This window comes from Porites lutea, chromosome 11 (assembly GCF_958299795.1).
Source record: "Porites lutea chromosome 11, jaPorLute2.1, whole genome shotgun sequence".
Classification (NCBI taxonomy): Eukaryota; Metazoa; Cnidaria; class Anthozoa; order Scleractinia; family Poritidae; genus Porites; species Porites lutea.
The window spans coordinates 28218070-28239940 of NC_133211.1; the positions used below are offsets into that span (position 1 = coordinate 28218070).

The 21871-nt window shown below is 36.5% G+C and overlaps 1 protein-coding gene and 1 non-coding gene across 3 annotated transcripts in view; both read right to left on the reverse strand.

Annotated features, from left to right (window-relative positions):
* Positions 1–21500, reverse strand: part of LOC140953112 (focal adhesion kinase 1-like) — a 34275-nt gene extending 12775 nt beyond the window's left edge. The window contains exons 1-14 of one of the 2 annotated variants that reach the window (XM_073402607.1): positions 20961–21500; positions 15719–15894; positions 12766–12853; positions 11170–11249; positions 10904–10966; positions 10766–10820; positions 9966–10106; positions 6913–6990; positions 5314–5442; positions 3195–3309; positions 2951–3014; positions 2479–2591; positions 2021–2080; positions 264–338 (exon numbers count right to left, since the gene is read on the reverse strand). In XM_073402607.1, the coding sequence (XP_073258708.1) occupies positions 264–338; positions 2021–2080; positions 2479–2591; positions 2951–3014; positions 3195–3309; positions 5314–5442; positions 6913–6990; positions 9966–10106; positions 10766–10820; positions 10904–10966; positions 11170–11249; positions 12766–12853; positions 15719–15894; positions 20961–21098 (1375 nt within the window). In that variant the 5' untranslated portion in view covers positions 21099–21500. The remainder of the gene's footprint in view (positions 1–263; positions 339–2020; positions 2081–2478; positions 2592–2950; positions 3015–3194; positions 3310–5313; positions 5443–6912; positions 6991–9965; positions 10107–10765; positions 10821–10903; positions 10967–11169; positions 11250–12765; positions 12854–15718; positions 15895–20960) is intronic. The other variant, XM_073402608.1, reaches the window with a different exon arrangement.
* Positions 9091–9164, reverse strand: Trnat-agu (transfer RNA threonine (anticodon AGU)). The gene has a single exon. It is a non-coding gene; the product is annotated as a tRNA-Thr (tRNA).
* Positions 21501–21871: the final 371 nt, after the last annotated feature.

Here is a 21871-nt window from a genome sequence, read left to right on the forward strand (position 1 = left end):
GAAACTTTAAAGGCTGTACCCCTTTTCTAAATCATCCTTAATCTTAAACATTTCATCAATCTGCCTGTCTATACAGCGAGTAACCAACTATTTGTTTATTTTTATGAGAAATTTAGAATTGAAATGTTAAAAAATAAACTTTTTTTAAAAAAATGATTTATTACAAGACAATTTACATCATTGGTTTTACACTAATCAACAATCAACAGTTTAAGGCAAACTTTAAGATTTAATTTAACAGCCTGAATATGCAGTGATTTTACCTGGTTTTCGTCTGGTTGTTATAAGAGGTACTCCACAAGACTTCAACGCAACTGCTACGCGTACAGCAGCAAGAGCTGCAAGTTTAAGAGTCACTTTAATCCATTATTCTTTCGTTATTATTGCTCAGTGGTGGAGATTAATGCAATTATCTTTAAAGATACTTCAGATACTAGTACTTTAAAGACTGACCACTATCAATTAAGTTTTTTTTTTGTCATTTTGTTTTTTCAATAATGCTTAAAAATAGAGAGTTTAAGATCTGAAGATCATTAGACCGTGATACTATATACCATATAATTTAGGTCAGCAGTTCTTTTTATAAATTACAGAACCAGAAAACCATTGACTTCAGCTACAGAAATGCATCAAGTTATGAATGAGCAGAGACTTTAGACAAAATTACTTAATATTGCCACAAAAGGGAAACTGTATTATTTAATTTTAATATCACTGTACTCTATCACAAACTCAATAGTTACAGTAACAAAATATAAACTTTTCTTAAAAAACTTAAAGTAGCAAAGAATTGAAAAGATAAATGTCACGTTAAAATGTAGTTTAATAATGAGCTCTACTGTCTACCAAAGGGTAATAAGATCTAACAAGGTACTTTCTACAAAAACAGTGCATCTGACTGATCATGTTCAACATAAACAGTTATTAAATTTCACTCCAAAATCCTGATTCCAGGGAGGGACTTGTGTGCCAAGTTAACATCTTTTGGTCGGATTCTCCAACCAGTGATTATTTTAACTACCACAGTTTGAGAATACATATACGTACTTGAACCATAAAACTAATAATAATAATAACAATAATAACAATAATAATAATAATAGTAATAATAATAATAATAATAATAATAAGCAAATAATACGGTACTAATAGTATGCAAAGGTTGATGTACAGTGTAGATGAGGAAACAGTTCTATAATGATTTATACAATGATGTGAATGCTGTGGGCGCTGTGATTGGTCATTGCCCATGATCTATTAGAGTACCTAGATACGTGGATGACGTCAGAGGAGACGTGTTTTTTTTTTGTTCAACATCGCGCGCGGTTTTGAAAATGTTTACGAGACTATTTTGGATTAAAGCAAGTGAAAGCCTTAAAAAAAAGTTTAGCAGGAGCTACAGTTGTATTCACAAAGAAGAAAAATGGAGAAACGGAGACAAAAAGAGCTCTCGACTACTTGAGAATGCCTAAACTACAAGAAATCTTCATAGCAGTTGCCATCGTGTGTCATCGCTACGAGAGACTTGCTGTTTTGCAAATTGTTTTCGCCACTATTCTGCTTTGAGCAAGAAAAGACGTTGAAAAACTTTTCAAAGAAACTGTATACAAGTAAGTTAAAGAAAATAAGAAGAAGCAGAGACGAAAAATAGCGTTCGAGACTGAAAAAATGCCTAAACTAGCACAAATCCTCAAACAGTCAAGCGGTACAAGGGAGGTATGTGTATTGGTCTGCGGCGAGTGTGTCACTGATGTTTTTACCACATTTTGGCGTCCTCTATGATCTATTACTGAACAGACCCACGGCAACATGGAATCTATTTGTTCAACTGTTTACGAGATACTGGCTATACATTTCCATTCCAACACGGATTTTACCTGGCAGTTGTCAGTAGATTGTATGAAAACAAATTTCAAGGGTTTTATTCAGACAGCAGTACGCCCTCTCCATTATCACTTCAGTTAACCTTCACTAAAAATAGTGTTCAGTAAGATTTTACCCAACATGAAAGCAAACCTACCAGCCATTGGATGTGCATAGTCTGGTTCTTCATCAACTATTTCTGCGTAATCATCAAACTCTGTGATATAAATAAAGAAAAAACTCAAATGATCGCTTATTGATGACCATTTAGTAGTTAGTAGTTACTTGCTCCTTTGCAAATACTGGCAAGTCATTTACACCATAACCAGTACGTTTAAACATCAACTCCGCATAGACAAATCTATATGCATTAGCTTTAGTGCTAATTATTAAGTATTTTTCTCGAGTCTTTTATCTTTTATTCTTTTTGCCTGACATTTATTTTATTTCAGTGAAAAACTGTATTCTACATGTAGTTTGATGTTAGTTGTTGCCCTGCTTGTTAAATTTTTTTTATGTTATGTATTTGAAATAAAGTATTAAAAAAAATTCAGTGAGTTGCAAAAGCTATTTCAATGAACATTGTTCTGCAATTGCAGCCACATGACAACATACCTCCATTTTTTTTCTGCACTGGTGAGCTGCCAACAGAGTTTTTTCTCTCAGTAAAGCTTATGCTTCCTAAGGTGGATGTGTTCTGTTTCAAGGTGGGTGAGAAAATAGGAGGGCTGTAAAAGAGAAGAACAAGATTTCAGCAAATGCTTTATAGAGCTGTCTATAGAGACTAACTACAGACGTGTGTAATGTGATCAGGCCCTGAAAACATTAATTTTACATGTAATGTGTAACACTCGCTTGCCGGCACTTCATTCTTTTGTGGTTCCTCGTAGATAGTCTGTGCTTGACCCTCTCTGAAATTATGTTTCCCTGGGGAACATGATTTCAGGGTCTTATCCATAGTTATATTTTAACTGTGAATAAGACCAGTGTCATCATCTGTTATACTGAGGTGTCCGATTACAAGCACATTTTATAGGTTTTTTTAATTGACATTCCTTTAACATGCAAGTCATATACATTTAGTCACCTGTTTTGTCTTTCACTCTGTGGTGAAGCCGGACTTGGGATGGATGGAAGGGATCTCTCAATATCTACAAATTCAATAAAGAATTATTGGTGTCTGTGACCAAATAATTATATCAGTCACATTGCCGGTGCTGAGTTTCTGCTGACCATTCAAGTTCTGTGATAAAATAATATACAATAAAATGAAATAAAATGTCAATCAACAAAGTGCTGAATGCAGAGCAAAAGAATATTGAACAACTTACCAAGCTTCTTGAAGACTAAAGATTGTTTCTTTCCACTGAATAACATAAAGTATCCATCAATTAAATCTGCCATTTCCTCAGCCTTGGCAACCGAGAATGTAGTAAAAACAAGAGGCTATAAAAAAGAAAAACATAAAACAAACCTTTTTGTAATAAGTAAATAAAAAAACACTGGTATAAGCAACCTAAAAATTATAAAATGATCACCAGACAAAAATTTTGTGGTACAATATTGGTGCAATAATGCTTGATGATTTTTGAAAAATTGTAAATGCCGAGACTAGAAATGTGTTTGAATAACTTGAACTACTTGCAAAATAAGAAATCACGTCTTTACCATATTCAACACATGTATAAGAAATGTAAAATATTAAAATAAAAATGTTCTAGAAGTTGAAAATCCTTGAAAGCTATTTTTTTGCTCTTCGAGCCTCGTCAGTCAATAAAACTTTTTTTTTTCCCATGTAAGGTGCACTATTCAGTGCATCTTTTTTTTCATGTAAGGTGCACTATTTAGTGCATCTTACATGAAAAAAAAAGTTTTATTGACTGAAGAGGCTCAAAGAGCGAAATATATTTCAAGGATTTTACAGCCTCTAGAACATTTTTATTTTTATATTTTACATTTCTTATACATGTGTCAAATGTGGTAAAGAAGTGATGTCTTACTTTGCAAGTAGTTCAAAAAAATGCTTGATGAGTTAAGGTGCTTTTTTATTTTTTCATTTGTGTTACGCATTCTCTAATACTCATGTGGCTAGCTCACTGGTTTTCTATACTCATAAGGAAGACAAAATGGGTTTAGGGAATTAACAAACTAGTTATAAATGGATAAGAAGTAGAAGGATTTGTGCCAGCAGCCTCAGGAAGTTGCCAACAGCTGCTGCTAGCTAATTTCCCTGGCTGAAAAAGAGCTTACCACTGGCTCATATTGCTTTGGAAAACTAAGACATGGTGTAATTTTGAAGGTGCAATTGATTAAAAAAGCCTGCTCAGCTTTTCCATAGTTACATCCCTGTGGCCTACAAATATTCAGTCATTTGATCAAGAGTGTAATCTGCTTGGCAAATGACTGATGAAACACAGGTAAGCAAACTCACATCCTTTAGAGGAGATCTTAAAATTTTTCCCAAGGGAACATGCCCCCAAACCCCCTTAGAGGTTCTCGTGGGCACGGCCATGCCACTCCAAAAACCTCCCTTTTTTAGTTGAGAGGGTTGAAATCTCTCCAAATCTCAGTAGTGAACCAGAAAGATTTCATAATCATTAACTCATTAGCATGTGGGACAGAGGTCACCATCTGAGTCCCACATGGGAGACAAACCCAGGACTTTGTGGACACTACAGGGTCCGAAATTGCGCCTTCCTGGTCGCCAATGCGACCAAAAATTCAGTTCTAGCGACCAGAATTTCATAGTTGGTCACCAGCTGGCGACCTCGTAAAGCTGGTTGTCATTGTAGACTTTCACGTTCAGAGAAAATGATTACGAATTGAAACCTCGAAGCTATTTGCCAACAGGTGTCTTACTTTTCGTCCCGCGGATATTTTTTTAATTTAAAAGTGAAACGAATCTTCCTGTAAATATACCTCCACAACAGCTACGATCAATACGAGTTGAATGTTTCCAAGCCGCCAAAGGGAATTTTTGGCGACCATAATTTGCCCCCTGGCGACCAAAAATTTATGCTTGCTCACCAGTTGGCGTCCATATTAAAAAGTTAATTTCGGACCCTGCACTACTTAGTCTCTAAAGATCAATACATACCGTAGCTAGTACCACACTTATCATCACATCAACAACTGCTACTTAATATCAGTAAAGTTTCTGGAGTTTAATGCATTCCTTGCTTTTTGCCTTGTAGCTAAGTCTTGGCTTGCAAAAGGTGTCCACTTTCAGTACAGGTTTTAGAGTAGCTACGACTGAACTTTAAAAAGTCACTAAGGTACTTTTAAATTTTAATATTTGAAAGTGGCCTTCCTTACAGAAGCAGAACAAAAATTGGCCATGATGAATTTTATACCATCATCTTTTAATCTGTGGCAACTAGGAAACCCCAGCTGAGTGCACTCATAGTTCTACAGATAATGTGCAAAATATACAGTTTAAACAAAGCAAACCTCAGCAGCCCCTAACACTTTCAAGCTGACAATGGCTTTTTGTTTATCTGTTTGGACAGGAGATGTGATGAGTGGAATTCTGGTGATTGAAATTGATGTTACTTGGTGGAAATCTGCCATATGTGTAATCTGTAATAAGAAAAACATCACCTTCAACAGTCAACATAAACATTGTATTTAACATTCCTTTAATTAAAGAATTAACTAGGAAAAACAAAATAATACTTCTTTTAGTAGCAGAGGGTATATAATACTAAATTAAAAGGGGCTAAAAAGCACCAGAAAATTATTTGTTTCAGGGTGAACTAAACATTTCAATGTAGAAAGGGACTAAACATCTAACAGCAGAGGGAAAGTGCCTGCCCTTTAAAGGTTAATGTTACACAGGATGATTTGCAACAACAATTCTCAATGCAATACATCATTTTAACATTGTTGCGACATTGTTTGGAGTGGTTGCAACATTGTTCCAACACTGCTACGCTGTGTTGCGCAAAAAATTGCTGTTGCGAATCGTCCAGTGTGACATCACCTTAAGTCTTACTGATATACATGGGATAACCAGGGTTTGAGCCAGGCCGCGCCATTGCGCCAATCCCGCCCTGCAATTGGAATTGTCCCTTTAAAAAATGGCCAAGGGGACAATTTGTCTCCTTCAAAATTTAGGAAAAAAACTCGAAAGGAAGCACACACAAAAAGATTTATTTCAGTACAGAAATTGCAAGCTGAAACAGAACGTGGAAAGTAAAGTTCATTCTAAAGTTACGTTTCAGTCACGCTCTACTGCTATTTTTGTCGGAAATCTAAGACAAGGCTTCTGATATTTCACGCGGTCGCGGAGCCGCGAAATTCACAAAAACCCGAAAAATACCGCGAAATTCGGTAGAAATCTTATCAAATACATGTCTGTACAACATATTTGAAATTTACTTCAGCTATACGGGCTATTTACTTGCCATAAACTTGCAAAAGTATCTTGGAACTCCGTCACTGAAACGTGCAAACAGATTATGTTGCGAAAAACTGGGCACTAGCCATGACGTTAAAGGCTTTGCCATTGGTTCATTTCTGGAGCGTATTGTTGTCGAAAGAGCAAATGATGACCTCTGTTAGAAAAACGTTAAAAAGGCTGGTCTGATCAGCGAAAAAGTGATCGATTTCTAGCGAAATTTGCCTTGAAAATAACCACAAAAATGGCCGTTTTTTACCGATTGCTTTTCGGTAAAGTTTGCCCCGAAAACTCCCACGAAATCGGCCAATTTTTCCGCGAATTTGTTCCTAAAAATCCCGCGAAATTTAACTTTTTCTTCCGAGACCTATCAGAAGCCCTGCTAAGAAGACAAACCCTTTGCATCAGCAGAAGGGTGTACAAATTTCTGTCCCCCTAAAAATGAAAATGTTCCCTAAAATTTTAGGCAAGGGGACAAATTGTCCCCCCCAGTGATCAAATCCTAGCTCAAACCCTGGATAACAAAATTTTTCACTAAAAAAGGCAAAAGGCTGGATTTCATCCATGGAGGCAAAAGTTTAAAAAACATTCCACCAAAGGTATACTATTTAAGGGAAAACCTGGCTGTTACATGGTAAAACACTACTTACAAGTGAACCTCGTTCAGCCCTATAACATATTCCATCTTGTGGACCAATAACCACATCAACTACTATTGTCCAACCAGTCTGCAAGTAAAACATATTAAACAAAACATTTTGGATCATCCTGTTATTTCTAAATCTACCTGGAATTTAGTCCAGGATAGTTGAGTACTTAAGTAAATATTATATCATCGGTTTGCATATAAAATTGCTTGTCCAAAGAAATTTCTAAAGCAGCCAAATCATAACTTGCTAACCCATTTGCCCTGGAGAATTGCGCACAAAACAACATTTAAATATAGTAGTTCTGCTGTTTTCTGGTGACCATCTAACCAGAACAAGCAAAAAAATTGTTTGCAAGTTTAAAACTCAGCTAGGCTTTGTTCCTGCTGAAAGCTGTAGGAACTTGGGCATGCAAAGAATACAAAAATTAAGAAAAAGATCTTGGACAAAAAAGGGGCACTGCCCCTTCAACTTTCACCTTTTGCCTTCTCTCTGTCCAAGTTCTTTCACTCTTTGTTTCATCAATTGTTTTCCTTTGCTGGGCATTTACTAGGCTTCATTTTGATGGAGAAAGTTTTTTTTCAGAAACCACTGAGGATTGTGAAATTATTTTAAAGAAAGTACAGGTTGTAGTAGGACAAAATGTTGAAATTTTCCAATTTCAAATTGTCTAGTTACATATTTTTTTATATATTATTTTTTCCCTGGCAGGTTAAACTGAAACATACATATTTGAGTACGGTGTGTAAGGTTTCTTTCTCCTGAAAAATTAGGCAACACAATTTCCAGGCCCGTAGGGAGGGGGTGTGATGTGTGCGTTCACACCCTCCCCCCCACCCACAGGCCCCAGAGGTCCACTTTTTAGTCAACCAACAACTGATTTTAAGCAAGGTGAATCAATAATCTTTTTAAATTCTTATTCATTAATTGTGTAGTAAACTTGAATCACAAAACTTGTTTTAGCGTTCGTCTAAAAGAATAAAAAAGGGTATTTGGTATGCCTACAAGGCATTTACACCTTGCTAATACACTGCTTTTAGAGGTTTCGTAGTGCGGATTGAGCAAATGTTTTCTTGCTGCTTTTCTTTTACTGGGAGGTCATGTGGTCTTTTAATTTACTGTTCAGTTGCTGCCTGTGGTCTCTTATCTTTGCTCTATCATCCATCAGTCTAGTTGAAGGTGTCAGTTTTTCCTTTCTTTTTTTTTAAAGTGGCTTAACAGCCTTTAGGGATTGTTTCCATTGAAGGAGATAAAGGTATGCATTGTTTCCTTTTTTGTTTGGTCCTTCGTCTTTGAGGATAGCTCAAGATATCTGCTGTTTTCTGTGGCCAAAAAGCAGTATTCGCGGCACAAGAGGGGCTCTTTTCGCTGGCTCTTATACACATCCACTAACATACATTGTTCACAAAGAAGTCTTTGATTGATATGTTTCTTAGAAACACTCAAGGAAGCTTGAGATTAACACACTGTTGAAAGATCATGATGCAAAGATCATACATCAAACCTTGTCAATGATACGGATTTACAACTTTCTCTCTACTTTTTATTTTTTAAATAGTGACATCCCACATTGCCATTCTAAAAAAACTGTAAAGTAAAGTACCATATTTATTCCAATAAGCACCCAACCTCGAATTACTGCCCACCTCGAATATGCGCCCATCCTAAAGGCAGAAAAAGTTAAAAAGCACCCAGCCTTGAATAAGCGCCCACCCTACCCTATCCCCTTTCCCCTCACACCCCCCCCCCAAAATTGAATAAGTACTAATAAGAGACTTCCCGAAGATGGAGTTTTCTTCAGAGTATTTTACGGAAACCTTTCTTTGTTACATCTTTGCGTTTTGTTTTTACCATTTATTGTTTTGTTGCAAAATAAACATACTACACTTGCTGAAGTGTTGAAAATTTAATAAGCGTCCAGCCTCGAATAAGCGCCCACCTCGAATAAGCGCCCACTTTCAAGGTCCAAAAGTTTAATAAGCCCCCAGGACGGTTAATCGAATAAATACGGTGGTCTATTTACACAAAATTACTTTTGAAGATTAAAAGTTTGGGAAATAACCATTTTTTTTTTTTTTTTTTTTAGTGATGTACTAGTGAGCAGCACACTTACACTTCCAGTGAACATTTACACTTGGAAGAAGAAGAAACCATGCTCGCCCCGGGCAACGAAAATTTTCGTGCCCCGGGCGAGAATCAAACTCGCGACCTTCCGCATACTAGATCAGACGTTCTAACCACTGAACCACCAGGGCTCTAGCATTAGTGAGGTCGGAATTCTACTATACCAGCAGAGTGTACTACACTTCTGTACTGGGAGCTGAGTGCATTGCACTTCTATGCTCAGTTTCTCGTGTGGCTTCTGCTAGTTTCATTAAAGTAATTTTTAGTGATGTACTAGTGAGCAGCACACTTACACTTCCAGTGAACATTTACACTTGGAAGAAGAAGAAACCATGCTCGCCCGGGGCAACGAAAATTTTCGTGCCCCGGGCGAGCATGGTTTCTTCTTCTTCCAAGTGTAAATATTCACTGGAAGTGTAAGTGTGCTGCTCAATAGTACATCACTAAAAATTAAAAAATAACCCTAACCCTAACCCTAACCCCCGCCCCCCCCCCCCCCCCTCCTCTTCCTCGTTCGGTTTGTCTCCTCGTTGGATTGCACTTCCCCGTTAAAAATCCTGGCTATGGGCCTGAATGTCTATGACAGTTAAATTGATGATCTCAGTTGGCATGGTACGAGCGAGGGATTAAGACAGTGGCTGCAAACAGGCAGTTAAACTATGAAAGTGTTAACCCTGCAGCAGCCCTTGTTAATAAAACTTACGTTCTGGTATCTTATTGTTCATAGAAAAAGTACAAAAAAAATAATATAAGATAATAAATTAGATAGCTTCACAAATTTAAAGGTAACCATCTACTACTGTCATTAACTGGGAAATGACTTAACTTTCGTCCCTTCTTAGAACAGAAACTCTTCTTAACCAAACATCATTCTAAACTTTAATCAATATAATATTTTTTATTCACTTAGGGAAATGGCTTATTTGACTCACCCCAAGAGAGCATCTGAAAGACTCCAGGTCAAAGCGGTGAAGTTTGGAGAGAATCTCAAAAAATGTGTAACAGCATTCTACCTCACTCAGAGCAGCATACTGTTTGAAATAACCATGAATGGTCTTCCGCAAAACCTTGGACTATAAAAGGAACATATTATTTATGAATACTCAAAACTTATAATGAACTTCCAGCACACTGAATTACGATGAAAAAATATATATAAAGAACGAACAGTTACATATGTTAACCCTATTATACAACAATTAAAAAGGTAATAAGCAACACATATATAAAAATACTTTGACTGATCCTAAGGAAAAGTTAATGCTGTTTTCCATAAATCTAAATGTTTCCTATGGCAGAGTGAAACATAAATATTCAAGGGAAATAAATTAAACTCCTTAGGAATGAGTAATTAAGTGACTTCTTCATAGCCTACAAAGACAAACATACAAGCACATTGTAGATTTTGCACCACAGCCTGCTCAGAGACTTTTGGCAGGTCAACACAGCTTTATTGTCAGATGCCATGAGATCTACTAATAACAGCAACTAATGACAGCACAATATGCCAGATAATAACCACAAATATTAATATACAATGTACAACATACAATATAAAGTAAAATAAAAAGACATTAATTAATGATAACAACACATGACTGTATGACTCACTATTTTGAGGTATTACATGAGTGAAGTGAGAGCAGAAGGCCTACAGCAAGGACCAACAAGAACAAACAGAAGGAAAACTACCTGGGTTACATCATATTTTTATAAGGGTATCAACAACTACCTTCATGTTTTCTAAAACATCCTTTGGTATAAATTTGGTCAATCCAACTTCTTTCCTAAGTTCCAGGAAAATAACAAAACAATGAGAGGCTATGTTTTAAATAATATATTCAATAATTTCCTCAGTAATGATACTCACTCAATATATTCAAAGTTTGACTTTTTGTCAAGTGCAATTTGGGGCATGTCCTTAAAATATCTCCTGAAAAAGAGTAAGAAAAAAACGACAAAAGACAAACAATTTTAGAAGATAACAGCAGAATGAGCAATAAGAAAATCAAACACTAACATCTTTAAACCTTAAATGGAAAAGAAGATTTAAATGATTCAGTTACTGTGAATAGGTATCTCTAGACACTGACAGAGCTGAAAAACAGATTGATCAAAACCAATAATTTATTTCACCTCATTTCCAACACTCCAAGTCTGAATGCTGTGTCCTCATCTGCTTTTTCACTGTTATGTTGAAGGTAGTCGTTTTTTACCTGCAAATATGAATTAGAGTAAGAGCTAGCAACCTGCAATAATAATAATAATAATAACAATAATATATAATAATAATAATAAATGTCTTTATTTTGCCTGTTAAAACACATAACAAATGTTACAGAGAGTGAAGTATACAAATCATAAAAATCGCACAGATCATTACAATAATCATATAAAACCTGATAAAACAATGAATATCTATATTGTTAAATTGCTAAGTTGTATTTAAACTTTATTGTATTAAAGTAACAATTCTTAAAACATTCTGTATTAATCCGTGGTAACTGACTTGCTTGTGATCCTAACCTCTTGGATGACTCTTTGACTTTCAGCAAAAGGGCATATAATGGATGGTTAACATTGTTCTTAATTTTGGTGAAGAACTTGCGGTCACACTTTTCAAAAAGGTCATGGATATGAATTAACTCAGAAGTGGAATGTCGCTTATTGCACCTTGTAGTATTGTATGGTGTTTAAATCTATGAGAACAAGCTGATTATTCATTTGAAAGAACGAACTGGGTAATGAGATGACTACGACTATGGACATACATGTAATCTATGATGTAAACTTCTTTGGGGGTGGGAGGAGGGGACAGGAAAGTCTATTTCACTTTCATGGTTGAAAGAAAGTTACATTATTACTAACAAATTGCAATCGAATCTGAAAGCCATGAATTCATTAAGACAAGCTAGTTAGCAGTAATTCCAGTTTGCTTTGCCCATTTTTCATTTTTACATTTTTGCCAATATTACTACAATCAGATGTATTAAAAAGCCATTAACAAACAGTATATTTGTTTCTTTTATGATGTTTTCTTGGATTATTCTTAAATTTTTATCTAATGTTGCAAAATGTTGTATTGTACATGAGTAGTATTTCCTTGGGGAGCAGTGTTATGACTTTAACCCTTTTCAGACAGCTAGGGTTGTTTTTGCCTCACATGAGACAATGCTTGTTTTCCTCCCTGAACCCACTTAGCTTTCACTTTAAGCAATGTTCCCACTGATACCTGGTTTTGGAAATAATTTCTGACAGATTTACATTTTGGGGAAAAATCCACTGCCAATTTCACCATTCAACTACTACTCCTTGTAGATTAAATTATTTCTCCGTTTCCTAAAAAGTTAGCCAGCCACAATTCCATGCAAAAGAAAAATGATAAAGTGGGCAACAAAAGTGAATATATAAGAAAGAAATGAAGAAGGGAGAAAAGAGAGTGAGAAAAAAAATCAAAATAGATTTGTCAAAAAAAGTCCAAATTTTGGCTTATAGGCATGCATGAAACATAAAAGAGCTGCTTAATTATGTCTAATTTGGCGGAAAATATGCCCTTATTGTTGTAAAACTCTTTTTTAGCCATCCCCATGCTAATTAACCTAAAACCAGTCTTAAAAAGAGGAGTAACTGAAAAAATGTCATTTTTTCTGCTACTCACTGGCCATCTTTAAAGTGTTACTATATAACAGTTGTAATTTCTTCATTTCGCTCTCAGTTTTTTTTCTGACCCACCTGGTCATATAGGTAAAAGAAGGTGACTTTGTCCCTGGTGTAGAGCTCCTTCAAATCCTTTGGAAAATATCGAACTCTTAACTGATACCTAAAAGCAGAGTAGTTTTAAGAGTAAGTATTTTCCACTGTAATGATAGTGGTAAAAAGCAACACTATAGCATATATATACTGGTACATGAATAAAAGGAGTAAGACCAACATACTCATAGTTCAAACAGCAGGGACCAATTTTTCTTATCATACTTTAACACTGAAACTTATGGATAACTGCAAGTACAATACAGTGGACCCCCGCTCTATGGGCACCTGCTTAATTTCAACCCCTTAAGGTGACTCGACCCAGTTTTTTTAGGGGGGTACCATCCTACTTTGAAGCTCTCTGGTATTCCCACCTTTACTTTTATCGTAAGTCTAACACATAGAATGGATAACATATAGATCAATCTACAATATAACATAAAATTTTTGGCGATCGGAGTAAATGTCACGTGGTTATGATGCCACGCCCCTTTGAGGTCTGAGTCGAAAATCTACTGTTGCCGGCATTTTTTCCTGAAAATCTCTCGGCTACACATAGTGCGCATTAGTGCCTTGCGCTGAACAGAGTTTCACCAAAATCGCAAAGACACAATTCGAGAAATTCAGCGGTTTCCAAATTTAGGTCATAATTTACGCGAAAATGATAAGCAAACTTTACACGGATTATATCTAATAAACTATGAGATTCATCTCTTTATTTTGGGCATAGTTATAACATATGGGTCCTTGCAAGTCAGCAAAACAATTTAGGGCCTTGTAAATGCGCGCGATTTCGAGCAAAGCAAACATATAGAAATTATAGTTTTCGCTATTTGTTGACGTTTGTCAGCGTTTAAGAGTCAATCTCACGAAAAAAGCATTTTCTTAAAAAATCGTAGTTTTTTTTCCTTCAAATTTTTTCAGGGCCACAATTGATTTACTGACTACCTGGACTCTGAATTTCATGGTCATTGAAAAACTGTGACATTATCTTTTATTAGCCCAAACTTGAGTAAACATTGAAGATTTTTAGCGTTTTGGCTGAGTTTGTGCTTTGGGAGTTGTCTATTGTTTCTAGTCTGTCATGATACAGCATTCTTGTTCAGCACGCGTGCAATGACCGCGCTTGGCTGACTTCCGAATGCTCACCGAGATGGATAATTTTGGTACAGTGAGACAGGCCATCGCGTGATACATAGAGGTTTAACTCACAATTTTTAATCAATTCTCGTGCTTCTTGTGCCTTTGCAAAAAAATCAAGAAGTGCTACACACTAAATCTACTTACTGTTAAAAAAATATCATTTTTTCATAGGTTTAATGCAACCCAATAATTAAACCAACTCGTGACCGGAATCCCTTCTATTTTCTTATACTAAATGATCATATCTCGGTGAGCATTCGGAAGTCAGCCAAGCGTGGTCATTGCACGCGTGCTGAACAAGAATGCTGTATAATGACAGACTAGAAACAATAGACAACTCCCAAAGCACAAACTCAGCCAAAACGCTAAAAATCTTCAATGTTTACTCAAGTTTGGGCTTATAGAAGGTAATGTCACAGTTTTTCAATGACCATGAAATTCAGCGTCCAGGTAGTCAGTAAATCAATTGTGGCCCTGAAAAAATTTGAAGGAAAAAAAACTATGAATTTTTAAGAAAATGCTTTTTTCGTGAGATTGACTCTTAAACGCTGACAAACGTCAACAAATAGCGAAAACTATAATTTCTATATGTTTGCTTTGCTCAAAATCGCGCGCATTTACAAGGCCCTAAAGCGTTTTGCTGACTTGCAAGGACCCATCTGTTATAATGATGCCCAAAATACAGAGATGAATCTCATAGTTTATTAGATATAATCCCTGTAAAGTTTGCTTATCATTTTCGCATAAATTATGACCTAAATTTGGAAACCACTGAATTTCTCGAATTGGGTCTTTGCGATTTTGGTGAAACTCTGTTCAGCGCAAGGCACTAATGCGCACTATGTGAAGCCGAGAGATTTTCACGAAAAAATGCTGGCAAAGGCAGATTTTCGACTCAGACCTCAAAGGGGCGTGGCATTATAACCACGTGACATTTACTCCGATCGCCAAAAATTTTATGTTATATTGTAGATTGATCTATATGTTATCCATTCTATGTGTTAGACTTACGATAAAAGTAAAGGTGGGGATACCAGAGACCTTCAAAGTAAGATGGTACCCCCCCAAAAAAACTGGGTCGAGTCACCTTAACATACTGGATAGTTTCGTTTGACCCAACAAAATCTCATACGGTATGTTTTCTCTAAAATTAACCCCCTTAATACAGATGCCAGTTAATACGGACAATTGACACCTTCTTAACCTATGTGTGGCCGCACACCCCCCCCCCCTCCATTTTTCCTTTGTCAGGGGGAGGGTGTGGTTACACATAGGCCAACACTTTCTGTGTCCTGAGTCACAAAGTCTCAATTATATTGTCAAGCCCCTACATGTATATGGACACAGGGTACATGCACACTGTCTATTTTCCACTTTCTTTACATGTTTGACCCTTTTACTGTTGCCTGTCAGTAAAGTTTTTTGCCTCCTGCTAGACAAATTCTACTCCCTTGTCTTTTTGCTGTACATGTATTCTTTGTTCCTGCCCATCTTCCTCCATACCTGCTTTAGTCTCTATATGAATAAAACATGTGTCCATGACCTTTTTTACAAGAGCCCCCTTAATACTCACCCCCAGCCGAATAATAAGGACACCATGGCATGTTCCCTTTCATTCATTTCATTCATTTATTTATAGTTTATTTGGTAAAGCATGTTAGGTGAAAGGCAGCTAAAGCTGATGTGGACCTGCTTGGTTTCCGTATTAGCCAGGTTTCGCTGTATTTTAAACCACACTTAAAATTAATGCAAGAGTATTTTTAACACAGTGCAAGGAAGGATTCCAACTTACTTCCACTCATCTGCAGGGTACAGAGCCTCATGTTTACTTCGAACTTCCCCCATCGTAACTTTGCTGTTAAGCCAGAACGATTCATTTGTATTAACATGCTCCAGCTTGATCCCATAGTAATCTCCTGTGGTTATAGGATCTGCACCAAGGCTACCAATCACCAGATGAACAATTCCCTATACAATTAAAAAATCACTGTTGTTCTTTAGATTCCCTAGCCATATAAAGCTTCATCTGTTTTTATATTGATATGTAGAAAACTTTGACTTAATTGCAGGCCAAACGTAACATATAATACACACAATGTACAGTATGCTGCCGACACATGAATTTTAGGTTGGGTAACTAACTGAGTGACCAATCATGAGTTAAATACCTCTCATGCAAAAATTCATATATTCACTTTCATAAGCTTTTCCTCCATTTTAAGGACACTGTATTGCAAACAAAAATCAGACTTAGGCTCTTGACCTGGATTCACAAAGCCTTCTAGTGACTAGATGTATCTGAAGTATTGTCCCAAAGAAATGGACCATTATTATGAAAAAATCCTTTATGGAGATATTTTTACCAGGACTGTCATTAAGTTTTGAAGCAGCCATAGCAAGTGAAAGAAGATTCACGTGTAACATCTCACAAAAATTTATGTTGTCACCTTTAGCTTTGCACTTTGAACTCAGCCATAACAAGTGTTATGGGTTACCGCTCATAATGACAGATCTGTTTACGCAGGTTCAGTTGTTGTTAATCTGGCCTCCATTTGGGACTCAGGGGTTTCAATAAGTACCGACAGCGGACGAAACACGCCGGCTACTTTTTTCTAGAAAGAAGAAGCAACTAGTTTGAATAACGTTGTGAAATAAAAATATATCATAAAATCTCAATGCAAACGTAATTATGATGTGTTTTCATAAAGACTCACTGGTTTTATGTTATGCTTTAGTCATGTGAACGCTATAAAATTATTTCAGTCATTTTTTCACAAGTTTCTTTATAGGTTTACGCAGAATTTGTTTACGTGCAAAAGTACGTAATTTAGTTTTCATCATTTGTTCATTGCTTGTAGGAATTGATTGTGTGACTGATAAATTGAAAGCTACATTTTCTTCAATGAAAAACACACTCTTTAGTCCTCAAATTTGGTCCACAGAACGCTGAAAACCGCATTTTAGGGCTTGAAATTTCACAATTTTCTGGGGCACAGCATGCCCAGCCCCCTCCCTCTCCTAAAAAAGGGGACAAACGGCCCCTTGTTGATACAGTCGGTTACTCTACTCAAACCCGCTGGCTACTTCAATTTTTATTGAAACCCCTGGGGACTAAAGCTCGTAGAAAAAAATATATTGTAGAAAACAATAATTATTATATCAAAAAAAAGCAAGAATTCTATCCTAGACTTCCAGGTCACAAGTCTGGCACACTTGGCCATACCATATCCTATATCTACAAAGAATACATAAACATTGTTGCCATTTGGGAATACCCAGATAGTATGAGTGGAACTTTTTCAGAAATTTTGTTTGTCAAAGCTAAGAAAGCGTTGCTTAACACTCTGTAAATAAAGAAGAACCCGTTTCATATAAACTTTCAACACACCAATTTGGTTAGGTGATAATTTTACAAATTAAACCAGTTTCATCTTATGACCCCTCCAGTTGATCACCTCTCAGTTGATGAGCTGAGCCCTTCTGGTTTAAGAGGGAAATAACCTAAAGGAGACTAGCCTGCGTGCAGCAAGCGTTTCTGTTTGTTTTTGGAGAAAAGGGAACAGGATTTTTGGTTTTGGCCGTGTGAAAAATGGAACGAGAGCCAAAAAATGAAAGAGGGCGGGGGAGGGGAAGGAATGAAACACTTGCAAACAAACCCCGGGATTTTAAAAACCACGCTTACCAGCAGATAGGGCACCTGATTGGCTCAGCTGGTCGAACATAATTTACATGTCGATCAAAGATTTGTTTCATACTTAAAGGCCTTGACGAGCACATTAATTTTCTGCAGGATTTGTTTCTGGTCAGCAAGATTTGCACTCTGATGCCCTTCTTTTTTTAAATGTAGAGCTCTTCTTGCAGCTAAATAAGGGTTATAGGTTGTTCAATTTTCTCCAAAGTGCCTCCTGGATCTGAATAACTAAAAGCGATTTTCTTTTGTCTGTGAAAGCGATGATTTCCTCGAATGTTTTGTCATGCTGGGCTTAGCTCGTTGGTGATTTTTGCAGGATGTTAAATTCTTTCAGATAGTAATTTGCAGATCCAAAGTTTGAAGAATGGATTGCACCTTAAACTGAAGCTACATCAATTCCTTCCTTGGTAATAACTTTTGAATTAGCTTGACAGCCTTGCGAATGTACTGTTATTGCCACTTTGTGATCAGGCAAGGCCATGGTTTCGGTTCCTCACGCAAACCTCGTCAGTTGCTGGGTTTTCTTTGTTATAAGTCAACCCTCCAAGTCAAAGTTTTTGCTGGGTTGCCATTTGGCGACCAATTCTTTTGGTTTAGGGAGAGTTTTTTACAAATCAAGTTGGCAGCTTCAAAATTTTAGGTCCCACGGCGACTAAAATGGTCGCAACTTGGAGGGTTGTTAGTTGCTTCTAGTTGTTTTGTGCCGTGGCGGGAATGTTAAGCTGTTTTGTCTAGCTGAGCATTGACCTTGTACAAATACCTGCATTGCGCATTGAAAATTCTGGACTTAAATACTTGTCACTTTTTCCAACTCAAATCCAACTTTCTGGAGGTTTTGAGTTAAAACTTCAAAACTTCACCCTTCAAATCACTTTCTTTTAGACGAATTAAAAAGACAAATTTAACTTTGAAGCTGCAATTACAAACCCTGCATTGATCGTTCAGATTCATTGAAATTTCTCCATTCTCAATCCCGCCATCTGCATGAACTATTTTGACAAAGAAAGTTAGTTTTGTTTCCACAAGTGTCTTCGAAAGTTCATTCATGGTTCATACAACTAGAGTCAAACAAATTTCAAGGATTTTTCAATAAATCAGCATTCTTTTAACCACTTTTAAACACATTATCGGCTAAAACACTTAATGGAAGCTAATGAAGTCATTTCCGATTTTTACTTTTTCAACCATGGTTGATCACATTGTATTATACTACTTTCCATAACATTACTTTGCAAAATGGCAACAGTAACTGGGTATGACTTACAGATGCATCTGAGGTATAGAAATAGCACTTAAAACAAAGAAACAGAAAAAAAATTGTCAATGCACAAAAATGTTTTAGCATTAGTTTAAATTTACCCGTGAGTTTTACAGGTTCTTACACCAAGGATAAGCCAATTTTCCATGGAGAAATAATCTAGTAATTTCCACAGAAAATGATGTGTCGTAAACAAGGAATTGAATTTTAAGGACTTTTCAAGACCTAATAAAGAAATCAAGTACTTTTCAAGGACCTTAACTGAATTTGAGGACTTTTCAAGACTTTTCAAGACCTTTTCGAGATTCTACAAACCATGTCACTTCCACTTCATGGAAGGCCAAACATTTTATTGGTCAATTTATGACAGCTGATGACAGCATCAAATGTTGGTGCATGCAGTCAGCCATGACAGGCCAAGAGGGTGGTTTTTACAATCCCAGGGTTTGTCTGCAAACCCCCTCCCTGCTCTTTTACTCGCCTCATTTTTCATGCAGTCTTTGACTCTCGTTCCTTGTTCTTTGCTCCAAAACCACAAGGAAACGCTTGCTACACAGGCTGAAAGGAGACCTATGCCAAGTACAACAGAGTCTCGGTCTACAACATTGCTGATCAAGCAAGAAACTGGAAATGTTCATTTTTGTGGAGGGAGGATGACCAGAGAGAGAAAGAAGGGTGAAAAACACTCTCAGCAAGGAAGAGAATGGAGAGCAAACATAACATTTGAATAAGTGAGAGATCTGAGAAACAGCAGGCCTACAGTGCACAGGATAGTCAGCAAGGTGACAGGCAAGTTCCAAGGCAAATTGGCTCAACCAACAACTACAGAGTAAAGGCTTCCCTGCTGCCCTTGTGGTGAATTTAAATTAAAGTAACCAGACTGATTGTATTTGATGTGATTAATCTTACTCTGATACTGACTTGTAGTAATAAGCCTCATGTGTGTGGGTAGCAACAACACACACCTCCAAACCACAAGTTGTCAAGTTATAACCTTTTTTAAAGCAGTTCAAGTGGCTTTGGTAGAGGTCCAAAAATATTCATAAATCATTTATATAAGTACAGGAACCTTGAATAAATGAATGAAACCTTTATTCCAAAACTGTATTCCTTAGGGTCATATTAGGAACACAATTGATTAGTGAAACACAAAAAAGTAAACACACTTTCATAACCAAACAAATCTAATGAAAATATCTCTTATTACAAGTTCAAAACAAAGTGATCATCTAATTACCAAACATGCTAATTGAATCATTTTAAAAAATAATGAATTTTTCTTGTTTTAATAACTCATCTAAAGCTTGCATAAAAAAAACATCAAAAAGTGAAGAGAAGCATAGAAGGGTCAAAATTTTAAGACTGAAGAGCAAACTCGACTTCAAATCCCCAATAGTTTTTAAGTATGAACTTAAGACTAAAGTAGTATTAATTGTTGCAAATTTCGAACAAAAACAATTTAATTAAAATACAGCATTCTTGACTCAGTATTTCAAATTTCCAGTAGAATCTGTCAGGTTTTAGGAAGAAGGATTTTAGAACCAAGGAAAAGAAAAGCACTCGCAAAATTAAAATATTATACATTAAATAAGCTCGTAAAAATTTATCATGTCAGATATTTCGCTTCCAACACCAGTAGACTTAAGGTTTTTCTTTTAACATTAATATTGATTCTGGCTGAAGGAAAAGTGAACACACTGTTATCACACCAGTCTTTGCTAAAATTTACCCTTAAACTGTACAGGTTAAATCAAAAGGATGGAAAACAAAAAGAAAAGAGCTTTCAAAAGCTTATATTTTTATATAGGGGCCCCGGCAGAAATTATAACAGAGGAATTCGAATACAACCGTAAGCGATAGAAAGCTAGTAAAAGAGTCCAGACCAAACGAGAGAGGAATCATCAAGCATTCTTACAAAAGCACAGAAGAAAAATCCACGATCTCTCCCGCAGTTCCAATTGACTTTCATACAAACGAGAAATTCCTAGAGAGTTTTCAAGCGAATAAATGCTGATAACACGAAACGATTAGTATAGGTGAAAAATCTTGTTACCTGGGTTAACAATGAGAAGGAAACATTCTTACCTTAATGTCTGTTGCCTCGCCGCATTTAACAGATCTAGAATCGCCGTTTGAAAGGAAAACTTTGAGAGTGGAACGAGCGATGTCCGACCCAGTAGATCCGCGATTGGAACTGTTTCTCTTGTTGGAATTTCGAGACATCTTGAACCGCTAGAAATCAACTCGATCTTTCGCCATTTTGATTACAGTAACAGTACATCCATAGCTACAGATTAGCGTAGCTTCACACCGAGTAATTTCAATAGACAGCAAGTTGTCGAGACACTGTAGGAAGCTCCGACCCTATTTCCGCTTGCCTCATGAAGTGAGCTCTGCCACTGAAGTTGGACACAACACTGACTGCGCGGACGTTAAGAACTCACTATGAATACTGGTCTCTTTGTCGGCAAATCTTTTCCTGTACTAGTTTCAACACAATTAACGCAGATTCTAGGGTAAATTATTTTCAAAATCTCCTGCTGGGTAAACCAGTGGTACAAGCTTACTTCAGTTGTTTTGAGAACGAAGAAAGAAAAGATGGCGGATGGAGTTGCGTGATGTATTGTGGGAATGAATGATATGGGTGCGAATCGGTTGTATTTCCGGTGTACTTGAAAAGAACGGAAGTGGAAACAGAGGACGAAGTTGCAAGGCAAACTTTTATTGCGTCTCTGTACTGTCTAAGACATCTGTGATGCGTCTGGAAATAGTGATTTCTGTATGTATGTCTGAATATCTTGCTTCGACATCAAATGGAGAACACTTAAGTAAATAAGAACGCGATGAAGAACACGATCTGCTTTCTTTAACAATGTTGTCTTTACGATCAGTTTAAAAAAACAAAGTAAAAACATTTTTAAAAGAGTATAGAAATGAACGATGATATTACGTGACAATAATATCAAATGCCACTAGGGTGTGTGAACCAGAGCATT